The 16,861-nt window shown below is 37.3% G+C and overlaps 1 protein-coding gene across 1 annotated transcript in view; it reads right to left on the reverse strand.

Moving 5' to 3' along the window:
• The window catches only part of PARD3B (par-3 family cell polarity regulator beta), a gene marked incomplete at its 3' end in the record, with an annotated part of 751,281 nt that overhangs the window by 50,807 nt on the left and 683,613 nt on the right, over positions 1-16,861 (reverse strand). Inside the window, exon 19 of the mRNA XM_007459885.1 lies at positions 9,582-9,692. Coding sequence (XP_007459947.1) covers positions 9,582-9,692 — 111 coding nt within the window. The remainder of the gene's footprint in view (positions 1-9,581; positions 9,693-16,861) is intronic.

Below are 16,861 nucleotides of genomic sequence, written 5' to 3' on the forward strand. Positions count from 1 at the left end.
ACAGAGGTCTGAGGCAGTTTAGTAGCTTGACAGCGTGCTCACGCAGAGTCAAGTCTTTAATACGGGTCTGACCTACTCCTGGGTTTTGCAATCTTTCTGCTTGGCCACATGCCTCCCCCTGGGCCACCACCCAGGCCAGTTGGCCCTAAACATAGCTATAAGCAACACCTGGGAAATAGTTTTAAAATACGTATCCTCGGGCCCAATCGCAGATGTACTGAATATCCATAGCATATTTCTATCTGTATCTATACCTGTATCTATTTAATCTAATTATCTACTTATCCAAAACAGGGCTTGTCAACCTTGGCATTTGTTAACTGACATTTTGGGCTGGGTAATTCTTTCTTGTAGGGGGTTGTCCTCTGCATTGTAGGATGGTGAGAAACATCCTTGCTCTCTACCTACTAGGTTCCAGGAGCACCTCCCCCTTAGTGTGACAGCTAAAAATGTCTCTAGACATTGTCAAGTGCCCTTTGGGGGGAAAACCACTCCCAGTTGAAAACCACTAATATAAAAAACTGCCAAGGCAATTTGGAAAAAGCATATTCAAAGTTTGGTGTTTATAAATCACATGTCTAGGTTAGAATTTCTATATAAAGAATATGAGGGGAAAACAAAGCAGATCTGGAAGACAACAGGTTGAGTATCCTTTCAACTTGCAGATTTTGCCAACCTCTAGAAACAGTAACTAATCTTGGCCTCCTGAGTGGGTGTATAGTCATGGAAGTTTTCTAAAGCAGGATACAACATAGCATATGTCCAAATAAGAAATGAAGATGAGATACTTTAGAAATTCTAGAAAATATTATTTGATTTATAGAAGTTTGATTTGTCCACATTTTTAGAGCACTTTTAGCAAATTAAGTTTATTTGTACACTGCCCAGCTCCAAACTAGTCCACAGTAAATATTCTGGATTCTCTTAACTTTTATTTACTGAAATTTTCATCTTTGAAGGAACTTAGTTAAAAAGCATTTTGTCCAAATAAAATGTTAGGCCTTAAAGAATTATTATTGCCATTTCATTTCATGGTAATAAAAAGAGGGATACATCCTCAAAAGTTGTTTTATCCAAAGGTATGAAAACAATTGATAAAATGGGTATTGGACTCTCATTTCTAAGTTCTAGTCACCAAAGTCCTTCTACCTAGTTACAGCCACCCAAAGCTTTCACAGAAAATGTTCTCAAATTGTGCCTCTGCCAAATATATCTGTTATCCGACCGGCAAAAAATCCAGTAAATTACCAAAGTTTGGTGATTATATTGAATATATTTTTTGTGTGTATATTAAAACCAAATATCCAGATCAACAGAATTTAGAACTTCTTTCCAAGTTTTTCTCAGGTTAGATATTCTGAACATTTCTGTGGGATCACTGTAGGTAGTTTAGTAAATTCCTTTTTAGAATGTATTTCAGAATGTAATTGTAGCATTATAATTGAGTATGATAATATAATGTGTCACTCTAGGGTATTTGAATGTAAGAGTATTCTTTTAAAACACTTTTTGAAAGAGCTGGTGTACTTTGATCTTAGGAGTTTGTCTAAACGACTGCTGGAAAGCATGCCAGTCAAGTGATTCATTTTATGTATTAATCCAGCTCGGCTGACAAGTAGTTGCTAATACAGCACTTCTAACATTGACTCAAGTCGCATAAAAGGATTTTGGCTCATAAAAAATGCTGGCATGGCATGAGGATGTAGGTGTTCCCATCTCTTGTCTCTAGGAATGTAGGCATGTGCCAAATTTTGCTGGTGACCACAAGCATTTCTGGGAAGATAGGTGTTACGAAGATCAAAAAAATGTACAGCTATTAAAACTACCTGCAGCCCCCTGTATTTCACGCCCTCATTTCTCTAAGTAAGAGATACACCTTGGAAGAGGGGTGGTGGGTGTGTGGCCACTATGCCCTGTGTTTGTGCTAGCTCGTGCTGACCCTTTCTCTTTCTCTCTCTCTCTCTGTTTTTAATTCTTATTCTAGGGGAAAAGGCTACCCTTACCCTAATACAAGCATCAGTAGTAATTACTGGGATAAGGCAAATCTCTTTTCATTTACTGAGATGGTTAGCACTATCAAAGACAGAAATCTGGTAGCTTTTTCCTGTAAGCATAAAATGAGAACATGACCTTGTCCTGAGAAATGCCGTCTAGTAATATTTTTCATAACTTCCATGCAGTGATGATCTAATAAGAATCTAAAAGTAATTAACTTGATCTCTTTTAGCCAACCAAAGCCTTATTCATTTTTATCAGGATTCTAAGGGAGTCATAAATTGGGGCATTTTGAAAAACTGGGATCTAATCCAGTCCATGATCTGATCAGGGTTCAGTGGTAATAATAAATTGGGACTATTAAAACTGGGAATCATTCCAACATTTTATTTTGCCCATACCACAGGACCTAGCAAATTCTACTGCAAAAGACAGGGATATTGAGAGAGGAGTAAAACCATGCTGAATTAATCATTTGTATGTAATCATGCCAAAACATGGGTGTTTTCAACAGTTTAAATAGTGCCAAAGTTTAAGTTCAATAAATAATTAATTATAGAGAGTCTCTTGGCAAATTAAAGAAATCAAGCTTCTGGTTCCTTTAATAAAACATGCACTCTTTTTAGGATACAATAATGACAAAATCTTATCAATTCATTTGTTGCTCTATGTATTTAGGGGTGTAATACTTATGTAGGTTACAGCATAAAATACTAATTCAGAACATCCTTTCCTTTTCTTTCTTAGAATACAATAAGCATCTTCATTTTTCAGTGTGCACAAATGTTGGATAAACTCTAGCCTTATTCTGGTTCTCATTTCAATTTCCAGTAACATAAAAATCTCCCATAATTAAATAAAATGCTGAGAGGTTGGGAATAGATTTTCACCCACTTGTATTCTCAAACCCTAAATGGTTTCTGAATGTTTTTATATCTCTGAGATGCATTTCGTTTATGCGGGGAACTTGAAGCTGCATAATTAAATCTTGGTTTGCCAAATATCAAAAACACATGTATTGATTTAAACTAAGGGAACAGGCCACAAGCAGCTCAGCTGATAAGGCAAGGGAGAAGCCTCCGCAGTTCTTGGAAGGCTTCCTAAAGGAAAGAAAACTAAGAACCTTGAGTGCAGACACTGAAACCGATTAACTTGCCTAAATCTTAGCTTCACTCTCACTTAGGCATTCCGTTCAGGCCAGTTGTTGAAAACAAGAGCCATATGTTTTCATACTACTCAATGCTGAAGCTAGAGAGGTTACCACTTTCCCCCCTCAACTCCTCATTGATCCTAAGATGCTAATAAGATCTACAAAAGCAATGTTTCATTAACACGGTAAATGAGCTCCCTTTGCAAAATAAACTCTGATATGGTATAAGAGTAACAGGAGATCTTAGAGTGCAAACTCATATGTTATTAAACTCCCCCCCCCCCAATTTTAGTAAGAAGTTTCATTTTTTTTAATTTAATTCAGAACCAGTAATATGGGACTTTAATGGAAGACAGCCTTTGGTCAATGGAGATTTTCTCCCTCAGTGCAATAATCTTAAATAAAGGAGGGGAACATATTTATCTTTAACCAATCTCCACCTGACTTTTGAGAAGGTATTAACAATACAAGTACAACATGCATATTGTTAGGTACTTTAGAGGTCCTAGAATCTGGTTAATTTCACACTTTGCAGAAGGTTACAATTTTAAAGTCTTAATACTAAACAACAGCAATAAAAGTACATGGTTTACCGACATGTTAAGACCATACCTTGCTTTTAGCTCACCATACTAGTTTACATAATCTGAATATCTGGAAAATACTAATTTAATTTAGCTTGATAAAGAATTCTAGGAGAAATAATCTTTGAACACAATATTGGATTCATCCTTCTAGCAATGGATATAAGCATTTGGAACTAATGTTTTATTATGGCCAGTTTCACTGGAGCGTGAACAAAACGATGAGTTTATTTAAAACAGAGCTTCACTGCCATGGACTGTTTGACTTGTTTTTGGAGGGGACACATGGTCAGCTCAGGAAATCAAATATGAGATTAAGAAAATCCTAACACGCAATTATGAGCAAGAAACTTGGGCTTCTACATTCAGATAATAATAGTGCATATGCTACCATGAATCAATGCCATAGCCAGTTCAAGAAAGGCCACTCCAAGGAGTTTAAAGTAAATGCTTCTATACTCAGATATTTATATATTTCTCAGACCCTAAGATCTGGGAGAGACCACAGCGATCATCTAAGGACACATGCAGCATTAATGGCACACAAGATGATTTCTGACGGTATGTGGCTTGATGAATTTAATTATATTAATTTACATGGTTTTGCATTTATATAACTTTTTATTTAACTGAAGATATATACATATAAATAAACCAATGAAGATAATATATCAGTGACTGAAGTTTATGAAACTGATGCTAGTCCAATCCTTTCCTGTTGCACTTATCCCTTCTCAGTGTAATCATCAGCTTCTTATTAGACATTTCCAGTGTCAATACACTCACCACTGCATGAGACACTCTAATTTGTCAGGATGTTTTCCCCTCTATCAAGCTGAAGGCTACCTCTCTTTTTTTTTTTTTTTTTTTTTTTTTTTTGCGGTACGCGGACCTCTCACCGTTGTGGCCTCTCCCGTTGCGGAGCACAGGGTCCGGACGCGCAGGCTCAGTGGCCATGGCTCACGGGCCCAGTCGCTCCGCGGCATGTGGGATCTTCCCGGACCGGGGCACGAACCCGTGTCCCCTGCATCGGAAGGCGGACTCTCAACCACTGCGCCACCAGGGAAGCCCAAGGCTACCTCTCTTAAAATAATTCCTTTTTAGAATCTTCAAGAAAATAAATGAATGGATGAATAAGTAGAGAGAGAGAATGGAAAGCGAATGGATGCTATAAAATACGTTTAATTCCTCTTCTATGTAATGTTCTTTAATCATGTGACATCAACTAAGTCTTAACTCTGCAGGCTATGCATTCCCAGGTCCTTCCATATTTTTCAGGAGACATGGATTTAGTGCTGCCATTTTCTGTGTGTGAGACAGGCTTAGGGTATTTCAGGTGTGATCTGAGCAGTATAAAATAGAAATTATTGTTTCTTCCTTCACTTTTGTAAATGAACTTCTGTAGCCTAGGACTGGATTAAGTTTCTGGCAGGCACATCCCCATGTTGACTCACGCTAAGCTTACCCTCAACTAAAACCATCAGGCAAATTTTTCATATATTTGGTATTAAGTCAAACGTTCCACATCCTGTGCTTGTACAGTTCCTTTTTGGACCTAAAAGCAAGACTTTACATTTGTTCCTATTAAGTTCCTTTATGTTTGATTCAGTTCATTGTTCCAGATGATTCTGTCATCAGACACACTGTCAACCCCTGCAGCTTCTTGGAATTCAAAATCTGATCAATGGGTACCATCACTGATGCCAATGCTCAGCAGGCCAGCGTTAAAAATGAATTTTTGAGGAAAACTTTTTTCTTGCAAGCCTATATTGATGGAATATTCATTAGCAATATTTGGGTACAGTTTCTCAATTAGCTAATAATCCTTCTAGGGTTACAAGATCTGGTGTATATCTCTCTGCAATGGCCACAGGGTATCATGAGAAAATACAATTCTAATGTCCAGAAGGTAGTACCCCTACTCTTTGTGAAGTCCACAGATTAGAACAGGGATTTTCAGTCTCCACATCATTGACAGTTTGAGTTGGATAACTCATTGTTTGAGGACGGGGACTGTCTTATGCATTGTAGGATGTGTAGCCTTATCCCTGGCCTCTACCCAGTACACAGTGGTGGCAACTCACTCCCCACACCCCCTCCAAAGCTCTGACAAACAAACATGTTTCCAGATATAGCTAAATGTTCCTTGGGGAGCAAATTTCCATCCTCCATACCTCCCCCCACCCCCCGAAGAACTGAGAATCTCTGTTCTAGACTCTGCATTCCTTCAATCTAATCTAATAACTCAATCCACCAGTTGTGGCTTTTTTGACCTTTCCATAGCTATAGCTTTGAATAAAATATTCATATATATCACCAAAACAATGCCCTATCTGGAGTTAGATACATAGGCAAATTAAAACAAGCTATGGAAATCATAAGAAAAATAATGAGAGGAATGATATAACCCTAAAATTTAGAGTTGAGGTTAGATTAACCCTCGAGTAAAATAGTTACAAGGAATTGACATTCAAATTATATGATTTAAGAGGGAATTATAAGGACTTTTGTATTTGGATGCTCATCAAGGTATTACTTGAAACAGTGAAAAATGGAAATAGACTATACATTTGAAGACAACAGAAGATAAATGAATTATGATATACTGATCTCACGGAATATTAGTCACCAAAATGACATAATTTCAAAACATTAATGACATGGGGAAATGCTCACAATATAATGGGAATTCTGTGAAAAAAGTAACTATATGCAGTATGAATACCAAGTTTTCAAACAAAAGAAATATAGTAAAAATATCATAAAATATTAATAGTGGTTATGGAATTATGGTAGAATTATGCATGATTTTAATAATCTTCTTTACACGTTTTATGTTTCCAAAAATTTCTTAATAAACTTATCATCTTTGTAAGTTTTGTGCACATGAGGGGATGGGGTGGGGAAAGATCCATATTCCCTTAGGTGAGTGAGCATTGGCAAGTGTTCCTCTTTTGTTTATAAAAAGTGTGCAAGTAAGGTAGGATGCTTCAGAGAGGGCATGTAAGAAAGATGGCGATGTTTTTATACTGGGTTATTCAATCCTCCTGGGAAAAAAATCTGTACATCATTTTTCATAGAATGAGAAGAGTTTAATCTAATGTTCCAGCTAAATCTTGTCCCTCAAACTCAGTGATTCTCAGACTGCTGAAGAGTCATTTTGGGTGTAACTATTAAGCACAGATTCCTGAACTCTAACTTCCAAGATTCTGATTCTGCAAGTCTGGTGTGGGACTCAAGAATTTTCACTTTTTAACAAGCTCCCCAAGTCATTCATTCTGATGCAGGTGGCCCATGGGCCATATTGAGAAACATAGCTATCTATAAGAAGTCATGTGTTTTGATTTGGATGAGTATTTTTTTTTTTTTTTTTTTTTTTTTTTTTTTTTTTTTTGCCTCTATTTTTGATAACTTCTTCCTGGTTATACACTAAATAGAATTGGTATGGACCCTCAGCGGTGTGTCAGTGAACTGGCTCTTTGAAAAAAACAAACCCAGTTTAACATCGCCTGCCAGTTTCTGTGGTGTAAATACTCCCACCATGACCAATTTCAAGCTACCAACGGTTTAGCAACCAGCTCACAGAATTCTTGAAAGCTTAATAATCATCTTTCATAAACTGGTGCAAGCTGGCTTCAGTGATATACAGTATATATTATATTTAAGTGCTTTAAACTCTTTGAAAAAGGAATATGTTGATGAAAAACTATTATATCTATGACAACTAGGATGAAGCAAGTAAGCAACTGGATGGCTTGAATCATCTTTAGGTAACAAATTCTAAATGTATTAGAACAAAAGACAACTTTGTGAACTTGTATACACTATTTCCTATTTTATTCTATTGTTTTTCTTCCTGTGGCCAGGCCATGAAGAGTGATACATCTGCTGAGTTCTTTAAGAGTTGTGAATTGTTTCCAATGGATGATGGAGAGCCAAGAAATGGGACTGCAGGGTTGGGAGCAATGTCAAATGTTTAACCTTCACTCCACCCTCTATGGTCTTCAGTCCCTGAGCTGTCGAAATATCCTTGGCCATTAATTCTATAGCACCCAACCATAACATCAACTTCTCCCACTCTTTCCCCTTGTACATGATTGAGACAATGTTGTCTCTAGGAAACCCATATCAGATGTGTTTTACGTGTTCATGTGCAGGAAGTGGCATAAGTGGAGGCTAATAGTATAGTTCTTTCAATATTTTGACCAAACATATTTTAAGAAAATTGGACCTGAAGCCCATACAACCAGCCGAGGTGAGTTTACAGTTCCGCTTTTAAGAACAAAACTCCTCAGGCACCTGCTTCCTAAAGGCAAAACCAGAAAGGAAATGAACTCTTGCTTAAAGACAACCCACCTTATTTTATGAGTTATCAATTTTCTAGCTGGCACAGAGTTCCCTAGCTACTAACAGGAAACCCCCCAACCCCAAGCAAGTGTTGAGCTGCAAAAAATGTGAAGTCTGCATTCTAGCAAATAGCTCAGTTTCCTGAAGATGAGGCAAGAATGTGGTACCTCAGAAAGTGAAGTTAGGGGAGCAGTAAAGACCTATGGCATGGTCTCACCGCACAGCTGTCTTTGCCAATAGATGCATTAAAATCTTAGCCTGAATTACATTTTACATTACAGGATTACTGAACCTTGGGCTATGATGGAGAATTCATCTTTCTTCTCTTTGGGGCAACTCTGACAGGTGAATAGTCAACAACAATGGAAAGCACTTGATTTCTTTTTTCCTGCTCCACTGACCCTGGAACTGAGCTTATCAACCTCTCAAAAACAAGAAAGGACTAAATAGGGTTTTTCTCTTGCTATTGATAAAGTCAGCCTTCTCAATGGGAACAGACCACAAGATAGGGGTCAAAGCTTAACAGTTAGATACTCTTAGCCTTCTCTGTGCCAGAAAACGCAATGAATAAGAAGTATGATTTTCCTAGTACACATGCTAGAATATTAAAATAAGTTCAAGAACTGACTTTTTAAAAACGACAAGAACTATTATTACTAATAAGCAAGGAAACATTTGCACAAATCTGACTTCATACATGATCAAGTCAGCATCAAATACTTAAAATTATGTAATAATCTCAGTCTTTCTCCAGGCTTCATTTGGTTGTGAAGGCAAAGAATTGTCAGGAGAAATATGAATATTCACTTACATGTTTCAAAATCAGACATTTATACATCTACTTGGGATAAATGCCAGAGTTAACATCAAAGATATGTGAAGGACCTCTTGTCCTAATGGAACATTAAGCTCCTCAAATAGAAGAATTCAGCCCTTGCAAACTGTCATTATTTCAGTAAATGAAACCGGCCCTTTAACAGATGGGCAACATACTTTGCAACTTGCTGATGGCCTAATAAAAGGCACTGGCTTTTTAAAAATGAAGGGCATGTACTTCTCAAATTACAGTACCCAAATGGGCTTAGCAGAATAAAATTAAGAAGGTATACAACAGCCTGACAAAAATTAGGAACAGACTATGGAAATTTGATAGCTCTAAACATCAATAACCAGATGACCTTTTTATTAAAAAAAAAAAAACCCAGAAAACAAAATACTCCTTATTTAAACCATAGGGAACATATACATTGATATAGTCAAAAGTGGGGGTAGCACATCATGGAATTATAAGTACCGACATGATAAAAACATGAAGTTAATTTCTTCTCAAAATATAATAAAAATTCCCTAAAAAGCAGATTCCATTTATATCAGGTATCTCTCCTTTTGTATCAGTCAACCTTTATGCTTCTTAAAATAAGACTTCTCCAGCTGACTGATGATATAACCAAGTTAACAGAGACCACGCATGAAAATAAAATAAGAGGCCCAGCATTTCTACTCACCTCTCACGTTCTTCTTTCATTTTTTCCAGCTCCTCTTCTCTCAGGCCACCATGCTTCAGAGGACCTTTCTGCTCAGCCTTTCCACCCTTATCATCTTTCTTCTTTCCAAATCTAGTGAAACATGGAGAAGATGACTGTTAATGATAATTACGCTCTTTTCGTGGTTAGTTGAAGATATTTATGAGATGAATTCATTAAATTCTTCATTCTAAGCAATACAAGATCATTTCACATAAAATGGAATTAAAATTCTTTATTCTAAGCAATACGAGATCATTTCACATAAAATGGAATTAAAATAAGATGCTGAGATCAGAAAAATAATACAGTTACTGAAGTCCCCTCCTTTTCCTCTCTTCCTTCTTTCCTTCCTTCTATTGACTGTGCAGTCTGCACAAAATCATGTGATTAGAGACTAAAAATTTCAAACCATTAATTCAGTAGAGATTAAAGAACTGAAAGGTTGTTGTTCCCATATAGCTAAACACTGACCGACCTCCTAAATAGGCCTCCAGCGCTCCAGGTGGCATTGACATTGAAGATTAAACTCATGGGATTACATAGTGAGAGTGCTGCAAGGGACTTTACTGAACACCTAATTCAATATTCATATCTTAAAATGAAGAATCAAAAGCTCTGAGAGCCCCTGGGCCTTGACCAAGACCACCCAACAAGTTCAGGGCAGGACTGGGATTAGAACGTGGGTCACCTCCTACACTGCACATTTTCCTTCAGGCCACATGCACTCTCCCATGTAGTTGCAGGCTTCCCAAATCGGCCCAAGGTCAGTGTGCTAAGAGCCCTCCTCGGTGCTTGGCGTAAGTGTGGTTAACTGGGCACAGTGGTGATTTTATTTTTCTCCTCCAGCTTTAATGAGATATAATTGGCACATGAACACTGTGTAAATTTAAGATGTAGAATGTATTGATTTGCTACATTTATAAATTAGAAAAGAATCACCACCATAGTATTAGCTACCACCTCCATCCTGTCATGAAGTTACCATTTCTTTTTTGTGGTGAGAACATTTAAGATCAACTCTAAGCAACATTCAAGTACATGATACAGTGTTATTAGCTATAACCATCATGCTGTACATTAGATTCCCAAACTTATTAATAGTATACCTGGAAGTCTGTACCCTTTGACCAACATTTCCCATTTCCCTACCTCCCAACCCCTGATAACCACCACTTTACTTATTTCTCTGAGTTTGTCTTTTTTAGATTCCACATATAAGTGACATGGTACAGTTATCTGTTTCTCTGTCTGACTTATTTCACTTAGCATGATGCCCTCAAGATTCATCCAAGTTGTCACAAATGGCACAATTTCCTTCTTTGTCATGGCTGAATAATATTCCATTGTATACATATACCACATCTTCTTTACCCATTCATCTTGATGGACACTTAGATTGTTTCCATATCTTGGCTATCATGAATAATGTTGCAATGAACTTAGAAGTACAGATATCTCTGCAAGATCCTAATTTCAACTCCTTGGGATATACACCTAAAAGCGGGATTGCTGGATTATATGATAGTTCTAGTTTTAATTTTTTGAGGAACCTCCACATTGTTTTCCATACTGGCTGTACCAATTTGCATTCCAAACAATAGTACACTAGGGTTCCCTGCAATTATGATACTTTAAAAGAACACTGTGCTTCCTTAGCACTTTTGGGAAAATGAAACTGCACATTTGAAATGAAAAAAAAAAAAAGCAGCAATTAATTATTGGTAGAACATATTCTTAAATGATAGGCATTTTTACCAATAGATGTTTTCTTTGGAAGCAATCTCCGATAGTCTTGGTATTAACATACATGAAAAAATAAAATGACTGATGCTCTGCTGATAACCAGGGATAAAAGTCACTCAATCATGCATAGTCTTCAGTTAAGGTAAAGACTCTTTTTAAATCTAAAGAAATCCCATGTGTCCCTTGTTTCTTATTAGATAGCTACAAACTTAACTAAGTGTGCGTGTGTGTTTACACCTTTAGCTTACTCATTCTATCTATGATTCTTTGTATGTATCTATGTATCCATCCATCCTTCCATCTATCCAACCTGAGGACATTTTTCAAATTACGCATGTGCTGTTGACTGCCCCCTTCCCCTGCTCCCATCCCCCTCCCCTAGCCTCCCAACACACAGTGACTCAGAATCTCCTCACACGAGGACCTGAATTATAAACTTGTAAGAAATTCCTGTCTTCATCAGAATTCCATAAAAATGGGTACATATTTGTCTCTTTCTGGATTGCATTTCAACCCAAAGTGCAGATTATTGGTCAAGTGGCAGCGCTGAGTATCACACATGGAAGATGGCACTGCTAACATCCATAGCCTTGGTGTTAGCCTAGCACAGAGTGCATCCTGCTTTCCTCAGAAGCCTCTCCCAGCCTTGACTCTTCTGCATATTTTTCCATTATAATTTCAATTAGCAACGTCTCTTTCATGAACTTCCTCTCTCCCCATTGCCATCTCTCCACCTGCCTCTGCACCTACTTCAGTCCTTTTGCTGCATCCAGTCTAGTTTGGCGATCTCAGTTGATCAGCCATCAGCTTTAACTCCATCATCCTTTCTTTTTGTTTGTTTGTTTTCTTCCTTTTTCCTGCCTCCTTTTCTGAATCTATTCCTTTTTCTCACTGAAGAAATGAACTGATCCCATTCACAGAAGTAAATAGGAAAGAGAGAAAAATACAGACAAAATATGAGAACATTAACTTTCAAATAATTCAGATTTGTTAATATATTCAAGATCTCGCTTTAACCTACAAAGCAGGAGATATCTAAATAATGTGTTTCCATGAATACATTCTTTAGCTTTTCAGACCCACGCAGAAGAGTCCTAGGGATCAACATTATTACTATAAATTCCTTTATGTGAGAATACTTTAGTACACCACTTAGAAAAATAATTTTCCCTCAAGATGTCACTAAATATCATAATACTGAAACAAAAAAAAAATCATAAGTGTGGGGAGTGAGGGTAAAATAATGCCTCAGGAAGCAGATGAAGGCAAAATTGTTGCCATGATCTCTACAGATTTTAGGCTTGTTTTTCCCCCATGTCTCAAATATTTTCTTGTAAATTTGGAGGTTTTAGATTTTCTGAATGAAAGCAGTCTGATTTTTGAAGGGTAAAACTAACCTATACCCTAGTCGACCTTGATCTTTATGACCGCAACCAACGTATTGCTTTTTCCTTCCTGCAGCTAAAAGATTTCACTTGTACTGCAGTTTGAGAATAGCTTACTATTCTTCCATTAGAGTGGGATATGTTTGATAAAGAAAAGGTTAGTTGTAAGTAAATTCTGCCAAACATTTTCTTCTAAGCAAGAACCATCAATAATAGTCCATTCAACCAATTCTATAAATATTATGTTTTGATTTAAAGTTCATGATCATTTATTAAAGTTTCCAGTAAGAAGGGCAGAAATAGCTGTGAAATTTATTTCATTAGACAGAGAGCAGCCACCAATTACTTTATTTTGTAAAGTTTGAGTAGGTTCAAGAATAGAATTATGAGACAATAAACTTCAAAAGGGCTCCCACATTGTTAAGATGAGGAAACTGAAACTCAGAGAAGTTAATTGCCTTTTATTTATTAAAACACTGAATTCTTTTTCCAGTTTTGCAATGAGACAACTTAATTATCAGTGGTGGTAGTGGTGGTGGGGGGAGTTGGGAGAAAAGCATCAATCTAGTGAATTTTACAAGCCTGTGTTCTCCTTTCATGGCAGCCTCTTTGGGGGTCATTTCACAGCCATTCTTACCTTCACTGACATACAGAGAGAGAAGTTGGGGAGATTCAAATACACTGATTCCTCTCCCCATTAGCTATTTTTGTGAGCAAAGTCATGCAGACTTAAATGGCTGAAATTACTGCTTTGCATTCTAGGGTTTCAAATATCCACTGCATTCCAGGCCTCCCATTATCTATTACCTAGGAAATTTGAGAGTTGGCCATTCTGGGCTAGATGCCTTAAGGAAATTGCTTATAGGTCAACCTTGCTTTATATAAAAGATATTTTCCTGAAGAATTCTGTGCAAACATATGGTTTTAATCAATGAAATCGTACTTTCCATGTACCTGGAAAGCCTGTTTAAAGAATCTTATGATGGATCTTTCTGTAAAGTGGAAAAATCACCTTTCAACATACTCTTTATGTAAATTTAGATTTTCGTGAATTATAAGTTTGCTTAAAACACCTGTTCCTGTTCCTTTTTTTTTAACCAAAACACTTTATTTTTATTTGTTTATTTATTTTTTAACATCTTTATAGGACTATAATTGTTTTTTGGTGTGTTAGTTGCTGCTGTATAACAAAGTGAATCAGCTATACGTATACATATATCCCCTTATCTCCTCCCTGTTCCTCTTTACAGAGACGTTATATGAAACAGCTTCATGGAAGACTAGCTTGCTTGCTTGCTTTCTTCTTTCTTCTTTCATTCATGCATTTGTTTTAAAGAATATTTATTAGGCATCTCTTCTGTGCCAGACATTGCCATAAGCACTGGATGTAGGTTGATATTGTATTGGGATACAAAACCAGACCCTACCTTCATAAAAGTTACATTCTAACAGAGACAGTCACCAGTCAAGTGTGACTATGTAACTGTAAGTTGTGAAAAGTGCTATGTAGGGAGTCAGGAGAGACGATAACAGGAAATTGATTGGTTGGGGAGTCTTCAATGAAGAAAATGCCATTTAAACTGAGAGGATAAGGGTGAGAGATTCCAGACAAGCAAAGATGGAAGATAAGCATTGTGGGTGAAGGAAAGAGGACATGCAGAGGGCATGAAGTGCCTGGTGACTGGTGAATCCCAAGCAGTGAAGGAAGGCCAGTATCTGAAGCGAGGAGAGCAGAGGGGATCCTTGCACAGGATCCAGATGGAAAGAAGGGTAAGGTCCATGGAGTACACATCTGAGAGGTACTTAGAGTTTAGTCTAAGAATAATAGGTCATTTCTTAGTGATTCAAGGAACAGAGAAGCTAGTAAGGAAACTGGTAGATTTAAAGACTTGGTAGTGGAGAAACCAAGTCATTTTAAGCAGAAGTGATACAATGTGATGTATACTTCATAGGACCATCCTGGTTGCTGAAGTAAAAAAGTAGCACATGAAAGCAGGAAACTAACTGGCTGGGGAGGGCTACAGGAGTGTGGGTGAAAGGTGATGGCGGCTTGGGTGATCCGTGGCTGCTGAGAAGAGAAGACAGTGATTTGGATGTGATGGGTCAATGGAGAGGCATCAAAAGTTCACTTCTAAGCACGGTTATTTTAGTGTGCCTTCGGGAAATCCAGATGGAAAAGGGAGAACAAGGATAAAACAGCTAGGAGAGGAAACTAGTTTGTTTATAGAACTGATAAAGGGGAAGTGGACGAGTTCCTGGGTAATTAATTTATCAGTTAATATGATGCCTCACGTATAAGAGAAATGATTCCTATCCATAAAATGAGATTTCTTGGTAATCTCATTATAAATGAATAAATCGAAGTAAATAGAATATCCAAGGTGGAAAAGAACCTCAGAAAGGGTTACAGAAAAAATACCAGAAACAGGCCTCACCCGTGTTGCTATTTTGCCTATGTAGGGAAGCCCTAAACAGCTATCTGGGGAAGTAGAATTTAATAATGGTACATTGATTCATTCATTCCGTCATTTACTGAGCAGCCACTACATATCATATGGGTTAGGCACATGGAATTTAACCATTAATAACATCAATTGCTAGGAAGATCTCTAACTCTTCAATCCAATTAATTAAACAGGGCTCTAGCATCCTATTGTTTTCTATACAACAAAGATATTAATATAATTCTTAGTATTTATTCCCTAATTTCGCAGCAAATATTTTCTTGTTTCGATTTCTTTCCTTGAACTTTCTAGGTAATGATGACTTTCAAATCCTTCCCAGATTCCCAGGCACCCTGACAAACAATTCAAATTGAAAATATGTAGCTCTGTCTCTAGCTTTTTCCACACCTAGTCTCTCATTTAATTCACTTCTTAATTCTGCTAAGTAGTATCTGTCTACAGTTTTCCTCCTTGATCCCATTGGGCAGTTTATGTAATTATTAGCAATTACTCTTCCTCTTAGCACAGACTGTATGAAAGCAATCCTGAGCAATGGCTTAGGAGGACTAAAAAAGTCAGGCAAGGAAAAGTTCAGACACTCTTATTCCAAATTAGTGGTGAGCAACGAATCCAAGGAGAGCTCAAAGTTTGAAACATAATGTATTTCTCCTTCTACAATTAGGAAATATCTTTGGGTGTCACTGATGCATTTGGAAAAGGTGACAAGACCCACTTAATAATATTAAACACAGAAATCTATGGAATGAAGTCAGATGTGAAAATGCACAAACCTCACAGTCATAATATTTTCTGGACTTGGATAATGGTTTATTCTCCCTGTAACTAGTTCCCTTTTAAACTACACATGATATTGTCTTATCATTACATAAATTATACAGCCTGAAAGAGCTCAAGCAAAATATGGGGGCAGAGAAATTCATAGACCTTTGACTGTGTTTCCATAGTTTATTCTGAAATTCACCCATAAAAGGTTTCTGTTGTCTGATGTATTCCAAATTGGGCTCTGAATTAGCATATGCACATGCTGACGAAATTAACTTCAGTGTACTGCAATCTCATATGGTTTTGTGCACTTCAGCTATTGCTTCTAAAATGTACGTCACAAATGTCTTTACTTGTTTACCTCAGATGGTTCCCATCATACCTAAGAGCTAATGAATCTGATAAAAATCCAGTGAAAATTGACAAATTAGAGTTTCTTCCCCTCCCCCCTCCCTTTTTTTGGTACCTAAGGGCGTTGCCTACTTTTATGTTAATATTGATAGAAGAATGTACAGACTTGTGCTTGTTGTAAATCAATCTTGACGAAGAAAGAAAAAATATTCTTATTTTATTTTTAGCCGTCCACAGTATGCATTATTGCCATGGTTAATGCCTGTGACTTTTCAGGAGGGAGGTGGAATGCTCTAAAACTCAGTATGCTTTCCCCACCAGAGGGTCGTATTTTAAACTCTGTAGGTCCACCTCATGGCTTGCAAAAGGAGGTAGGGACTTGCTTCATAGGAGGTGTTCGCAAGCAGAAACTGAGTGGTTTCATGTTTCAGTAACTGAAGGAAAACTCAGTTTTAAAAATCTTTCTTGTGGGGCTTCCCTGGTGGCGCAGTGCTTGAGAGTCCGCCTGCCGATGCAGGGGACGCGGGTTCGTGCCCCGGTCCGGGAAGATCCC

The sequence above is a fragment of the Lipotes vexillifer genome, unplaced genomic scaffold, assembly GCF_000442215.2.
Source record: "Lipotes vexillifer unplaced genomic scaffold, Lipotes_vexillifer_v1.1 scaffold1540, whole genome shotgun sequence".
Lineage (NCBI taxonomy): Eukaryota > Metazoa > Chordata > Mammalia > Artiodactyla > Lipotidae > Lipotes > Lipotes vexillifer.